The following is a 15,300-nucleotide window of genomic DNA, read 5'->3' as shown; positions in this document are numbered from 1 at the left end:
GTCACACTCCAGTACAGTAGGTGGCGGTATGCACATTTACAGTTGGTTTGCAACCCGCCAGTAAACCCACTAAAGAAGAAGAAGGCGACACCCCCAAACAAACGCGGAGACGCCAAAAACCCGAAGGGCTTTGAGGTAATCAACTAACATAACGACTTGTTTTTATTTTTACCGGTTGATTCTGTTTTAATGTCTGAATGTCAGTGAGGGGAAAATAACGTTTATATATGAATCTGCATACTCGTTGTACATCGGTTATATTTATCATTGAAAGCTCATTTAAAGACATCTCATTTAAAACAGTTTAACGGCTGCTTTAACGGAACACGAGTACAAAATGCTGCTTCCTCGTCGTATGTGAAGTTTAATGCATGTAAGGAAATTACACAGAGAGACAAAACTATAAAGTTTTGTTGATTTACACATTTGTTTGAAAGCAATAGACCTTTCTCACAGTAACCGGAAATACGTAATCGTCGTGTAAGCGGAGTTCCTGTCAAGCGTCAACTAGTGATAGAGACAGAGCGCCGATATGCAAATTTGAAAACCACGCCCACCGGGGGGGAAAACAATCCAACCGTCTCCATTGACTTTGTATTGCGAGAGGCTGCCTCCTTGTCATTTCTGGCTTATAACAAAAAACAGAATAATGCCTAAAAGCTGCTGTGTGACAATATGTACAGCTAACAAGCCAAAGAACCCAGAAATAAGTTTTTATAAGCTGTCGAGCCGTAAACCCCAGCTTTTAAGGAGAATAAAGTGGATCGCCGACTACGTTTCCCCCTAGTGGACGCAGTTCTACTAATATGAGTACTATGAAAAGTTAATTGCCTGTTTCCATTTCTGTGTCTTTAAACGCTCGTTTTTGGGGTCGACAGCTTATAAAAACTTATTTACAGATTAAAATTAAAAACAGAATAATACATAAAAGCTGTTTTACAAAAATACATACATTTTTTTAAGCTGTCGACCTCATAAAACGAGCGTTTAAAGAAACAAAAGTGGAAACAGGCAACTTTTCATAGTACTTCTATTAGTAGAACTGCGTCCACTAGGGGGAAACGTAGTCGGCGATCCACTTTATTCTCCTTAAAAGCTGGGTTTTACGGCTCGACAGCTTATAAAAACTTATTTCTGGGTTCTTTGGCTTGTTAGCTGTACATATTGTCACACAGCAGCTTTTAGGCATTATTCAGTTTTTTGTTATAAGCCAGAAATGACAGGGAGGCAGCCTCTCGCAATACAAAGTCAATGAAGACGGTTGGATTGTTTTCCCCCCGGTGGGCGTGGTTTTCAGGTTATGACGCGCGGCGCTCTGTCTCAATAGACCCTTTTACAGCTCACGTGATCAAATAGCCTGCGCGCGCATTTGGGCAACAGAAGTGGTGTTATTCCCCATTGGTTCTAACGTGGTAGCAACTCAGAAAGTTTATTAAAACGGTTTCTCAACATCAAAATGTCCAGTTGTTGCGTTTGGTTGCACTAATATAATATACTAATATACGTATATATGTATCTGGCAACTTTATTTTTGGCCATCTGCTAACGTCTTTTATCCACTCCACTATAGTACACGGATCTGGTAGCTGTGTTGAAAATGTTGATAAAGTCAGTTTTTTTAAAATAACTTACTGTTTGTGTTGCTTCACTGTTGATTCTTACGATACTTCCGTTGCCTAAATGCGCGCGCATACGCTGCCACGTCATCATTGTGTACAAACAGTAAAAGGGTCTATGGGAAGTTCGGATCATTTTTCTGATTCGGATCTTTGAATCTCGTTCATCAAAATGAACGAATCTTTTTTTGAGTCATTTCGTTCTTTTCGTTCATTTAAAATATGATTACCTATAATTTCACAAATTACCCCAAAATAACCACTTATGCAAACAAATATGACATTTCTAACAAGTTATGAGAAATAAAAATCCTTATTTCATTATTTCTTGACACAAGCTCTGAAACATACACAAGAGATAGAAATTATTAGCTTACTCCTAAGTCAGTCCTCATGTACAAGTCTTGGTAATGCAGCCAAAGCCAAAATATAAGAAACGGAACTCCATATTTATCACATTTGTACGCCTCCTCTCGTGTCTAACATACAGATGTTAGTTGTCAACTCGTCACTGTCTTACTGACTCTCTGTGTTCGGCCAGGCTGTGCTGTATGATATACAGCACAGGACCGGAAAGAGAAATGATTAGTTTATCATTCTCTCGAGTTCGGGACGAGTTCGAGTCTTTCGTTCTTCCTGTCAGCCTCATAGAGGCTATGCTGTCAGTACCGGAAAGATAAATGATTAGTTCATTCAAGTCTTGAGATCGGGTTCGGCCGGGTCCGAGTCCTTATGTCACGTGACACGTAAATACAAAATATGTGCAAAAACATTATTTGAAAAATAAAAGTTCCATCTTATTGAAGAACGAAAGACTCGGACCCGACCGAACCCGAACTCGAAAGGTGAACTAATAATTTCTCTTTCCGGTACTGGTAGTGTAGCCTCTATGGGACTGACAGGAAGAACAAAAGACTCGAACCTGTCCCGAACTCGAGACTCAAGAGAACGATGAACTAATCATTTCTGTTTCAGATTCAGAGCCCATATGTTGCGCAATGCGCATGCGCGGTCAACACAAAATGAACGAATCACTCTCTGAGACAACTCGGTAGTCCCGAGTCATATTAAAGATTCGTTCAAAATGAACGAATCGTTCATGAACGACCCACCACTAGCGTCAACACACTAGAAAAACATAAACCCGGGCAAGTTTAAAATGGATCAAAAAGTCTACACAACTTCGTTAACGGATTTGCCAAATATTAAATTTGCTGATGTGACACGACTAATGGAGGAAAACATTTTCCATGAAGAATTTGTCCATAAATTTCTAGGTAAGTAGAGAGCGAGTCTAACTGTTACTGAACTGTTAACTAAAACGACACATTATAAGTCTCGCCGAATAGCCTGAATCCACTTCTGTCTAACTTCACCATCAACAGGGAATTGATGGAACAGATACGGCTTTTTACATTGCCTTGACTGCGGAGGAAGTAAATTTCCGCGACGATTGCGTATTTCCGGTCATAAATACGGAAGTTGTGAGAAAGGTCTATTCAATATGTTTTATGTCTTAACAACAGACTATAAAGGATGATATGTAAGATCATATGTTGTTTTCAATAATACATTAATGTTATTTGTTTAATACAGTACACATGATTGACTCTAATCTGATATGTGTGTTAAATTTCAGTTTATCAGAAGAGATCAGATGCAGATTTCAGTTGTGCGTCTATGAAGAATGAGAGGCCAATGGATCCACCAACAGCATTTAAGAGGTGACCTGACAAAATAATTACATTTACATTTAAAGGGATATTCCACTTTTTTGAGTGGAGATCAGCTGAATGGATTCCAAAACAGTAAGATTCAAATGTTTAACTCTAGGGGAGCTGGAAAATGAGCATATTTTCAAAAAAAGTGGAATGTCCCTTTAACACAGTGTTATTCACACAAAGAGGCACATCAATTAAAACATGTAATGAATAATTCTTGATTCTCTTCTTGATGTCCAGACCAGACGTAACCGAACCCGTCTGTAAAAAGATGAAGATTGATCAGTCTGTGAATCAACCACAATATGTGTGTCCTCAATTCAGGTAAACTATAGATAGTTTGACATTTGATTGTTTGTTTTAGATGTTACTTCACTAAAAAAAGTTGTGATTTTAACTAATAATAAAAATATATTTTGCTCAATATATTCAATTCAATTTTATTTATATAGCGCTTTTCACAATTGTTAATTGTTGCAAAGCAGCTTTACATGAGTAAATGTATGGGAGAACACAGAAAATCAATAGATAATATAAGAAGTAGAATATTGCGGCTAAGGATAAACCGTACAAGCGAGCGCAGTAATAATGTAACTTATACAGTAAAGTGCTAAGTTAAGCCAAAGTTGGTTGACTCCCCTGGGGACGAAAAAACCCCCTAGGAGAAAACCCAGTGGGAAAAACTCCTAGAGGGACAAAAAACCCTTGGGAGAAATTAATATATATTTATATATATATGAACACGGTAGGGATAGGAAGCTGGTAAGCGGATAAAACTGGTTCAGCCGATGGTCGCTGGTCAGGCATCGGCTGGGCATCATGTTGAAGGACGGTCAGTAGATCAGTGGTGTGATGACCTTCATAGCAACAGGAACTGGGTCTGTTTGTCTCATTGTCCTGGGTCGAGGTCTAGACAGGGAGAGAAAAACAGAATTGTATTAGCGTAGGGGCCGTTCGCATGTAATGCAAGTGTCATACAACAGTAGGGCTGAACGATACATCGAATTTTCATCGTCATCGCGATATGAACTCACGCGATGAACACATCGCAACAGACAGCCTTGACGCGATGAATGAAGGGAAAACGGTAAGCGCATGTAATGAACGTTTGACCCGTCAGGTTTAGTCCTGAAGACATGCCCTGCGTCCCAAACCGCATTCTTCCATACTATATAGTAGGCAAAAAGCACTACCTCTCGTACTCTTTGCATACTATATAGTATGGAAGTAGGCAGTTTGGGACGCACGGATGGTTTGCGCGTTCAGGGGAACCCCCAAGTCAGCTACGCTCAGATTGATTTGTGATGTGTCAGTTGCGACGCTGTGCCTGTTAGCAAAAATGATGGCGAGGAAGGAGAGAAGAGTGAGGAAAATGTGTTGTCAGACGAAGACCTTGTGGTGAAAAGGAACAGCACTTCAGCTATATCATGGAATTATTTTGGATTTAGGAGAGATGACGGCGCAAACACAGGTACTGTGGAAGCGGTGATTCACATATTGCGTCTATTGCGCGCTCAAGTTCATTATTTCAAATGTATGTTCGCTCTGGAAGCGCCGTAGTCGCGACTCGCACGCAGTGCTCGTTATTTCCAGGTATTTCAAAAACATTTTAACTTTTCAGAATGACACAAGCGCAGCGTGCAGATCATTTGACAATAACCTACGTGTCTAGCGTTTTCCACGCATTTTTAGGCGCGACATGTGAATGGCCCCTAAAACATGAAAAATATAAAATATTTATCGCAACTCACATCGTCATCGCAACATTAAACAATGTCATCGCACATCGCAACTTTTCCTCACATTGTGCAGCCCTATACAACAGTATTGTGAGTTTAATATTCGCTTGGTTCCAGACAGGCTACCTATTGCGGCATAAGTATATTACCCATATGAGGTATGTGAGTGCTTTGTTCTAGTCAAAATAACTATTGCGGGATAATTACATTTACTGGACATTTTATGTGAATGCTTTGTTAAAGAAGAATGTCTTAATTTTAGCTTTAAATTGATCGACTGTGTCTGGTAAATCATTACAGAGCTTGGGGGCTAAGTAGGAAAAGGATCTACCACCTTTAGACACTTTTGATATTCTAGGGATAATTAAGTTACCAGAATTTTGTGATCGCAGTTTACATGGTGGATAGTATTCTGATAGTAATTCTTGAATATATGAGGGCGCTAGGCCATTTAAGGCTTTGTAGGTGATTAGTAATATTTTAAATTGTATGCGATATTTAACTTTTAAGATCGAGTAAGCACTCTTGCGGTGGCGTTTTGAACCAGCTGTAGCTTATTTACCTGATTTGTGTGACATCCCCCGAGTAACGAGGTCCAATAGTCTATTCTAGAGGTCATAAAAGCATGGATAAGCTTTTCTGCAATACATGTACTTCTCTAACTACTATTTTCATTTTACAGCCATGACTCTAAACTTAATGAAGTCCTGAACACATTCAAATCAAATCTGAGAGAGAAGTTTCAGTGTTTGTATCCAGGAACATCAAAGCAGAGAAACTCAACACTACTGAATGAGATCTACACAGAGCTCAACATCACAGAGATTAAAAGTGGAGGGGCAGAGGAGACACCAATCAAATGTAATGACATCTTTAAACCTTCACCTGAACAACACAAACACATCAGAAGTGTGATGACAAAGGGAGTTGCTGGCATTGGAAAAACAGTCTCTGTACAGAAGTTCATTCTGGACTGGGCTGAAGAGAAAGAGAATCAGGATGTCCACCTCATATTTCCACTTCCTTTCAGAGAGATCAATTTGATGAAGGACAAAACACTCAGTCTTTTAGATCTTCTTCATCTTTTCTTCCCAGAGACAAAAGAAATGGAAATCTTTAGTGATAAATATAGGTTGTTGTTCATCTTTGATGGTTTGGATGAGTGTCGTCTGTCTCTGGGTTTTTACAGCAGTGTGAGGTTGTGTGATGTAAATGAATCGACCTCAGTGGACGTGATGCTGACAAACCTCATCAAGGGGAATCTGTGTCCCTCTGCTCACATCTGGATCACCTGCAGACCAGCTTATCTTATCCCCTCTATGTGGGTTGATCGAGTCACAGAGATACGAGGCTTCAGTGATCCACAGAAGGAGGAATACTTCAGGAAGAGAATCAGGGATGAGAGTCTGTCTGATCAAATCATCTCACACCTGAAGTCATCCAGGAGTCTCTACATCATGTGTCACATCCCAGTGTTCTGCTGGATTTCAGTCACTGTTCTAGAGAGAATATTGAGGGAAGCAAAGAGTCAAGAGATCCCCAAGACACTAACTCAAATGTACACACACTTCCTGATCATTCAGACAAACTTCAAACACCAGAAGGACTGTGAGACGAAAGATGAAGACATGATCTTTAAACTGGGTAAACTGGCTTTTGAGCATCTTCTGAAAGGCAATCTGATCTTCTATGATGAAGACCTGAGAGAGTGTGGCATTGATGAAGCAGAAGCATCAGTGTACTCAGGATTGTGTACTCAGATCTTCAGAGAGGAGTTTGGTTTGTGTCAGAGAAAAGTTTACAGCTTTGCTCATCTGAGCGTTCAGGAACATCTAGCAGCTCTACATGTTCACCTCTCTTTTATGAACAACAACATAAGTTTGTTGACTGCATTGAAAATAAATCAAAGTTGTAAGCCTTCAATACTTGATCTGTATCAGAGAGCTATAGATGAGACTGTGAAGTTGAAAAACGTACATCTGGATCTTTTCCTTCGTTTTCTTCTGGGTTTGTCACTGAAATCAAATCAGAATCTCATACCAGGTCTGAGGTTACTGACATGCTACAACTGTCAGATCTTTGAAAAAACAATCACTTACATCAGACAGACGCTCTGGAATAATCTTTCACCAGAGAAATCCATCAATCTGTTTCACTGTCTAAATAAACTGGATGATCCTTCACTAGTGGAGGAAGTCCAACAATATCTGACATCTATAACATTAAGTAAAGGCAAACTCTCTTCATATCAGTGGTCAGCTTTAGTTTCGGTGATGCTGACATCAAAACAGGAGCTGAAGGAGTTTACTATGAATCCGTTTGTTAAAGGAATCAGTGCTGAATCACTGAAATTTCTTCAGATGCTGCTGCCTGTGATTTGTGAATCCAGAAATGTTCAGTAAGTGTGAATATTCTCTTAAAACTTTATTAATGATGTCATTTTAAATGAGATTATTTTCTCTTCAAAGGTTAAGTTCTTGGAAAATCACAGATGAAGGTTGTGTTGCTCTGACTTCAGCTCTGAGATCAAACCCATCACATCTGAGAGAACTGAATCTGTGTAATAATAATCTCAAAGATTCAGGAGTGAAGCTGCTCTCTGACGTACTGAAGAATTCTGACTGTAAACTGCAGATACTGAAGTAAGATCATATGATGTTTTGAGATGAAATAAAGTCATGAATCTATTTTAATTGTTTATTGTCTATCTGCTGTTGTGAATTGATCTTCACATGATCTTATCCTCCAAAGGGGATACTTTAGGTCTGATAATGATGACAAACAGGAGACTTTCAGAACACTTAACATCTACATAACATTACACAATCTCAACACAGTCAGGACTTTATGAACCCAGTAATCAGCTTTACCTTGATTTGTCAATGTACTTAAAAGTAACAAATTTTATGTTGTTTTAATTTACGGTCCTGTCAGTGCACGGTCACAAGCATACTGTGACGCACAGGCCCGGACTGGCCATAGGGAGAACTGGGAGGATTCCCGGTGGGCCGGTCTGTTTTTTTGGATTACGTGGGCCGGTGTTGTCATGCCACCGGGTTGAAGGTTGCTGTCCCTAGGCTGCCAGCACCTCACAGCAGCCCCATCCGCGTATTTGCGGGTGAGATATATCCTTACCGCTTTATTTCCAAGTTTATTGTGTCCCTCCTGAGTCCCAACCACTTATTGGGATAATTCTTGCACAAGGGTTCATAACATCTAAAACACATGAAAAACGCAGGACGCGCCGCTTTCTTTTGCTTTTCAAAGCACTCGCCTGTGAACGTGAGCTTTGTTTAAGACGTGTCTATAGGCGCGCGGCAAGCGCACTCGAATATATTTAAAATAAACTTGAGCACATCTTGATTCGAACGGTCTCTAAGGAAAAGGATATACAATTGTATTTTTTATCCATGTCACAGATGGAACAATGAATTGTCTATATAGTCATTACTCATTGTTTATTGCAAGAGGAACAAAAATCTATTTGATGCAAAACTAATCAGTTTATTTGAAAAATGCTAAGTTTCAAAAGTAAGTTCCATATGATGTTTTCTTTTTTTGACACAATGTAGGTCTACCTTAGCGTATGTTATTTGGCAATAGACATGATCTAATAAGTACTAAATAATTATAAAACAGATTTTTTCCATTTGTTTCCAATGCATACTTGATAATTCTTGTTTAGGCTATTGTATATGATATCAGGGGTTTCCAAACTTTATCAACCCAACATGTAATCTCAAGACCCACATTTTTTTGAAATAGTAATATAGGGGAACACTCAAACACATTTGTTCCCTTTCAGTAGTTTTTGAATAATAGAATTCAGAATTTTACTTGGATAATATTAAAATGTCTTATGGCAGGGCTGCACAAATATGGCAAAAATCATAATTGTTGAGGCTACTGTATTTGCACTAAATTGGAAATGATATATTTAAAAAATGCAATGAATTTGCAAGGCTGCAGAGAACAGTGCAGTACGGATGATTTAATGATATTATTTTAATAGTCAGTCGTGAACTACAGTGGGCAGATCTAAGGCTTAAAACTCCAGGGCTGAAAATGAGTCCCACTCCGGCCCTGGTGACGCATGTGCTGGGACTTGTTAATGTAGTTGCCAGCATTTTTCCTATTTAGTAGGGATGGACGATAATTTGAATGCAATATCATGTGCATCTCGTCAGGAAATTGTGGAGACGCGTGCACCCGTGAGACGGACACGGAAAGTGAAAGTATACCCCCCTATCGTCAGGCGTTCATGATGATGTATAGTCGTATTGATATTTTGAACACGGCACTAACGGATTTGGGAAGCATGATAAAATTAAAATGTTATCCCTATAATAATGACTTTGATCAGATGTGTGTATGGTGAAATGAGAAGATTGAAGTGTGTGTAATTGTTCTCTACAGGTTGTGTTCTTGTAAAATCAACGTTGAAGGTTTTGTTGCTTTGACTTCAGCTCTGACATCAAACCCATCACACCTGAGAGAACTGCATCTGTCTTTAAATAATCTTGGAGATTTAGGAATGGAGCATCTCTCTGCTGTACTGGAGAATCCTAGGTGCAAACTGGAGAAACTCTGGTAAGATCATTCACACATGATGTGATTCTAAGAGGCTGTTTACACTTGGCATTAACATGCGTTTTCATCGATCGGATCACAAGTGGACGAGAGAGACACATTACGTTTACACCTGGTATTTAAATCCGTCTCTTTTGTCCACTTTCGACCGCATCTGTCCTGAATACTGTGAGGGGGTGGTCTGTGAGACGGTGGGTGAGTCTCTCTGCTGTCATTCAAACCCGAGCGGGAGTAATAATGAGTTTATATGGACGCAAACTAATATTATGTCGGACTCCACTGCTTGTTTAGCAAGTATACATGCTGCATAGTGTTTTGTACGTTTATATGTTGGAGCTTTCTCTGAATTTTCAGCGCAATTGATGAAATAGGATCGTGCAACTTTCACACGCTTTCAAAACGAAACTACGGAGATCAGCCGCTTTAGTTGTATCAATGAAAGGCTAAAAATAGCGCTGTTCACCGTATGTTTACGCCAGAAGACAAAAAAAGACGTAAAACTTTTGTTTAATACCTCAGATTAGATAAATGGGCGGAGAGAAGGCGGTCGCGTGTGGCTGTTCGAACGCATTCAACCACATAATGCGTTCCGCAACTCCAAAGCGATCCGATCGAAAGTGGTTTCGACTACCTCTGAATGTGGTTGAAAGTGGTCGAAAGTGGACGAGCTCAAAACGTTTTGAACACCGTTTACACCTGGCATTAACGTCGTCCACTTGTGATCCGATCGACGAAAACGCATGTTAATGCCAAGTGTAAACAGCCTCTCAGAGTGAAATGGTGAAGTGTCTTACAGGTCAGATAGCTAAAGACCAAATAGTGGTCAGAAACAGAGAGCACACTGCACAAACGTTAGAGCTCAAGACTGTATAATACACCAGAGACCAGACAGCAAGATTGTAACTGGATTATCGTCTTGTCGGTCAAAGATAAACAAAGCAGTGAGAAACAAAGTCCGACCATCACATAAAAAACTATAAATAACACATAAACTAACGCAAGAAAATCCATGTTGATCTGATGTGTGTGTTGTGAAGTGAGAGACTGAAGTGTGTGTCGTTGTTCTCTACAGGTTGTGTTCTTGTAATATCACAGATGAAGGTTGTGTTGCTCTGTCTTCAGCTTTGACATCAAACCCATTCCATCTGAGAGGACTGAGTCTGTCTTATAATAATCTTGGAGATTTAGGAGTGAAGTTGCTGTCTGCTGTACTGGAGAATCGTCATTGTAAACTGGAGATACTGAAGTAAGAATTTTTTTTGAAGTCACACATGATATGGTTCTCAAAGAGATATGAAGCTGTTAATTATAGAGACACATGAAGAGTTAAGATACAAAACTCTAATTACATCTGACATGTTTTTTGTTGTTGTAAATGAGCATTATTTATAAGGCTCTTATGTTTAGGTTCAGTGATTTCACTGCATTGGCAATTTAAAGGTTATTAGTCAGAAATTGACATTTTCACAAATGTCACTTTAGTTATTTCATTGTTTTTTAACAATTTTGACTCTTTAGCTGCAAACCCCTCTATATAAAATCAAGCTTTTCTTAGCAAACCTCCACTTCATTAAAAACAATTCACTTCTTTGGGCAAGTTGCACAATTGCTAAAGATGTGTCTAGAAACTTTGCATATAATATACGGTAAGTCGGAATGTAAAAAGAAACTGAATCACACGTTAGGTTATTGTTTTGGCACTAGGTAAAAGTTAATAAAACTATACTATTGCTTTTCCATTTAATCTTAAAGGGACACTCCACTTTAAAAAAAATATATGCTCATTTTCCAGCTCCCCTGGAGTTAAACATTTGATTTTTACCATTTTGGAATCCATTCAGTTGATCTCTGGGTCTGGTCACCTTAGTATCTTTCAGTAGCAGGGGACTATTTTCGGGCACAGCATAATATCACTGCGCCGCCTGCAGCCATGTTACGGCAGCAAAGTCGTTGATAATTACGCCAGAATGAGAGTATAGTTCCTAGCCATATCTGCCTAGAGAATCGCAACTTTTAATTTTCAGTCGGTCTTAGTACGTGATGTAACTACAGAAGAGTCAAGTTTTAAATAGGAAAAATATCAAACTCTTTGGTTATTTTTAAGGCGCGATGCTAATGGTCTAATTAGATTCAATGGATTATGCTAAGCTATGCTAAAAGTGGTAGCCTGGTAACCTTGAAGTTCTTACAACTGCCACAGACGTTTCTTATTTATTTTGCTTTCTTGTTGCATGTTATTGTTTTCTTCTTCATAGTTGTGGTGTTAGATAATAAAACATAATGGCCCTCATTGACCAAAAGTGCGTACACCAAATTTCCAGCGTACACCTGGGGTACACCCAAAACCACGATGACTTTGAGATTTATCAATATGGACGTTGGCGTACGGCACACTCAAATCCTACACCAGAAGGTGGTGTATGCATGTTTTGAGTTCGGAAATGCGCAGAAACACAATTCCTAACACCTCAAAACTCACTGATAAACTAAAATATATGATATATTATGATAAGTTTGTATATTCAATGTTTAATTTGTGAGACTTTACCAAAGCTTTACCTGACGTTTTACAGAACATGTGAACGGAGCGTTGAGCGGTGTGGTAATATTACCATCAGAGCGCATGAGCGCCTTTCCGAAAATTCCGCCCCGCACGCTAATTACGATCAGCACCGCTCGTTCAACTCAGAAGGCACTTTGATAATTTGCTAGTTCGAGAATCTGTGAAAACGTCTAGCAATAAGTTATGGAATTCAAGCCTTATACATAAATGTAAAGTAAAAATCAATGCTAAGATTGAACAGGGAGAAGAAATTGAAATGGAGTGTGGAGAGACTGTAAGAGTTAGCAAATATTCGATGATAAATAAAGACATGAAGGTTAGATGCTTGTGTTGAATGGAGCAGTGAATCCGATCATGATGACATGCGGAAAAAATCATGGCCACGATTTATCTTTTATGCTACAGTATGGACACAAATTAACAATAATTTTTCTTATTTAGTCTAAAGCGGTGGTTCTTAACGTTATTCCTCGAGGCCCATTGCTCTGCACATTTTGTATGTCTCTTTTATCTGACAGACTCAGTTCAGTTCATTGAAATCTCTTCTAATGAGCTGATGATTTGAATCAGGTGTGTTAAATGAGGGAGACATACAAAATGTGCAGGGCAGTGGGCCTCGAGGAATAACGTTAAGAACCACTGGTCTAAAGTATGGCCATAAATATAGAATTTGTTCCCAATATTCAACAGTTTGGTCCTTGGAATGAATTATTATAATAATTCGTAATTACTAATACAATTATTATTACTTCAAATTATGAATTAGCCTAAAACATGTAAGATATAGCTAACAAACAACTGTATGGAAATACAGAACAACACACTACAGAAGTTACTACAACATTTTTTAATATTATTAAAAAAAACTTAACTGAACCATTAAGCAGACATAGAATTTAGATGTAGGCAACAGTTAATAATAATTAATAATAATAATAATAATAATAATAAAAATTCTAAATATCAATAAGCGTCATTAATAATAAGAATAATAATAAGAATATTACAAATTGTCATGCAATTATTAATGTGTCTTTATTCCCACTCTTTAAACTCCCAAATAAAATTTTTTTGTTTCTTTCCACTTCCCCGGCTTCTCTTCTTTGCCGTGTTCTGTGTGTCTATGGCGTAAAATGAGGGCGTGGGAAGGCGGAGACTTGAATTTATATGGGATGTTATTCTAATGACGATCGTTTTTAGCCGCGGCATTTATGAAGGGCAGGTATTGCTTACACCTGAATATCAAAGGTACGCACAGTTTCATAAATCAGGCGATGAGAGGAGTGTAAGCATAATCTTACGCCAACATATACGCCCGTTTCTACGCAAGAATGATAAATGAGGGCCAATGTAATTACATAAGGATTTAATAGAAATTTAAAACACTGCTGAAAAATCCCAACACTATTATAACAAATGACTAAAACCTGGATAAATGAAAAATAAAATAAAGTGTGTTTCATTGTTCTCTACAGGTTGTGCTCTTGTAATATCAAAGATGAAGGTTGTTTTGCTCTGACTTCAGCTCTGAGATCAAACCCATCACACATGAGAGCTCTGAGTTTGTCTCAGAATAATCTGGGAGATAAAGGATTGAAGCTGATCTCTGATCTAAAAATGATTCAAATTACAAACTGAGAAACCTAAGGTGAGAAATGATTTGTATTATATATTTAAAAATGTCATGTCATCTAGTGATGTTTATTTGATTAAATCTTTAATTGGATAATATAAAATAATAAACTCTAATTTAGTCTCCATAGTTTTCTCCACTTAAACTGTTTTTTATCTAATATCAAATGTGAGTAAAAAGAGAGAGGTCAGTTTTGCTTCACTCTTAAAGAAATGTGCTGTTTCTTTATTTTTTTCAGAATCAAAGTAAAGATGAATTCATAACAAGAGGTGAAACAATAAAATAACAGCTTCAATCAACACAAGCAAAAGGGACTTGAAGACGACATCCTGATCTCAGTGTGTGTGTGTGTGTGTGTGTGTGTGTGTGTGTGCGTGCGTGCGTGCGTGCGTGCGTGTGTGTGTGAAATAACAATGAAAGTGACATTAATTCTGCTACAGTCCTTTATCTGCGTGAGATCTGTTGTTTAGGAAAGAGTTTCTCAAAGTTTGTGTTAATGAGAGACCTGCAGGGAGTTTGTCATATTGTTTATAAAAGTACAAATACTAAAAGAAACAGAACTGTAAGATTGTGTACTTTTGTGAATGTGTTCATGTATGCTTTAAATGTAATGCATTTCTGTATATAATATTTGTGTTAACATATTTTTGTATAAGATTCATGTTTTAAAGTTTTTGTACAATTAGCGAAAGAAAATAAATGGCTCCATTTCCATGACAAAGATTATTCGGTTTTACTTGAAATCATTTCATCGTTTTCATATTTGCAATTCCATTACTCCTAAGGGACTTTGAGGAGAGTTTGAAGTTTGATGAAAATTATTTTAATATCTGGATGTCTTTATTCAGACGAACAGTAATAATAAGAGTTAACTGCTCAGCCTGATAAACATTTAGCTTTTGTCCAAAGAGCTTAAAAACAAAACCCTTACGAAAATTAACCATGGTTATATTGTGGTAAAAGCGTAGTAACCATGGTTTTTTGGTGTATTGATTACTATCAGCAAAACCATGGTTTTACTACACTAACTATGGTTTAACTATGGTTTTTTAAAACCATGATTGTCAAAACCATGGTTATTTTGTAGTTACTATGGTTTTACTACAGTAACCATGGTTTTTTGGTTTTAACGGTAGTAAAACCATGGTTAATTTTCGTAAGGGAAGTTAAGACACAAAATTTAATATAAAGCAAAGATGACAATGGCCTGTCTGAAATGGCTCTTATGTTGACGTCACATTGAAAAGTTAACTTTAATTTTCGAGATTTGTTCTTCTATGTGACCTATTGAAATAAACGCTAATGTGATAATTATTTCGTATGTTTAGTTATTAGGTGCGTTCGGCTCGACTCATAGACTGTAAGGTTCAACTTCATTTGGCTCTGCAGGCTGGTGCCATCAAAGTACCGCGAGAGCGATTCGAAATTAGACTTCTCC

At 38.0% G+C, this 15,300-nt stretch overlaps 1 protein-coding gene across 2 annotated transcripts; it reads left to right on the top strand.

Annotated features, from left to right (window-relative positions):
* LOC135771820 (NLR family CARD domain-containing protein 3-like) lies at positions 1–14,780 on the top strand. 2 transcript variants are annotated; one of them, XM_065282195.1, is made up of 9 exons: positions 1–135; positions 3,256–3,340; positions 3,578–3,661; positions 5,759–7,474; positions 7,545–7,718; positions 9,493–9,666; positions 10,739–10,912; positions 13,705–13,877; positions 14,101–14,780. In XM_065282195.1, exons 2-8 carry the CDS (start codon positions 3,297–3,299, stop codon positions 13,865–13,867), a joined length of 2,529 nt encoding a protein of 842 aa, XP_065138267.1. In that variant the 5' UTR covers positions 1–135; positions 3,256–3,296; the 3' UTR covers positions 13,868–13,877; positions 14,101–14,780. The 2 variants fall into 2 exon arrangements, with proteins under 2 accessions (XP_065138267.1, XP_065138268.1); XM_065282196.2 differs by lacking the exon at positions 1–135 and adding an exon at positions 212–373.
* The last annotated feature ends 520 nt before the right edge of the window (positions 14,781–15,300 follow it).

Source organism: Paramisgurnus dabryanus, chromosome 8, assembly GCF_030506205.2.
Source record: "Paramisgurnus dabryanus chromosome 8, PD_genome_1.1, whole genome shotgun sequence".
NCBI classification, from domain to species: domain Eukaryota; kingdom Metazoa; phylum Chordata; class Actinopteri; order Cypriniformes; family Cobitidae; genus Paramisgurnus; species Paramisgurnus dabryanus.
Note: the sequence above shows the minus strand (reverse complement) of the source record. Positions and strands in the feature narration are given on the sequence as shown.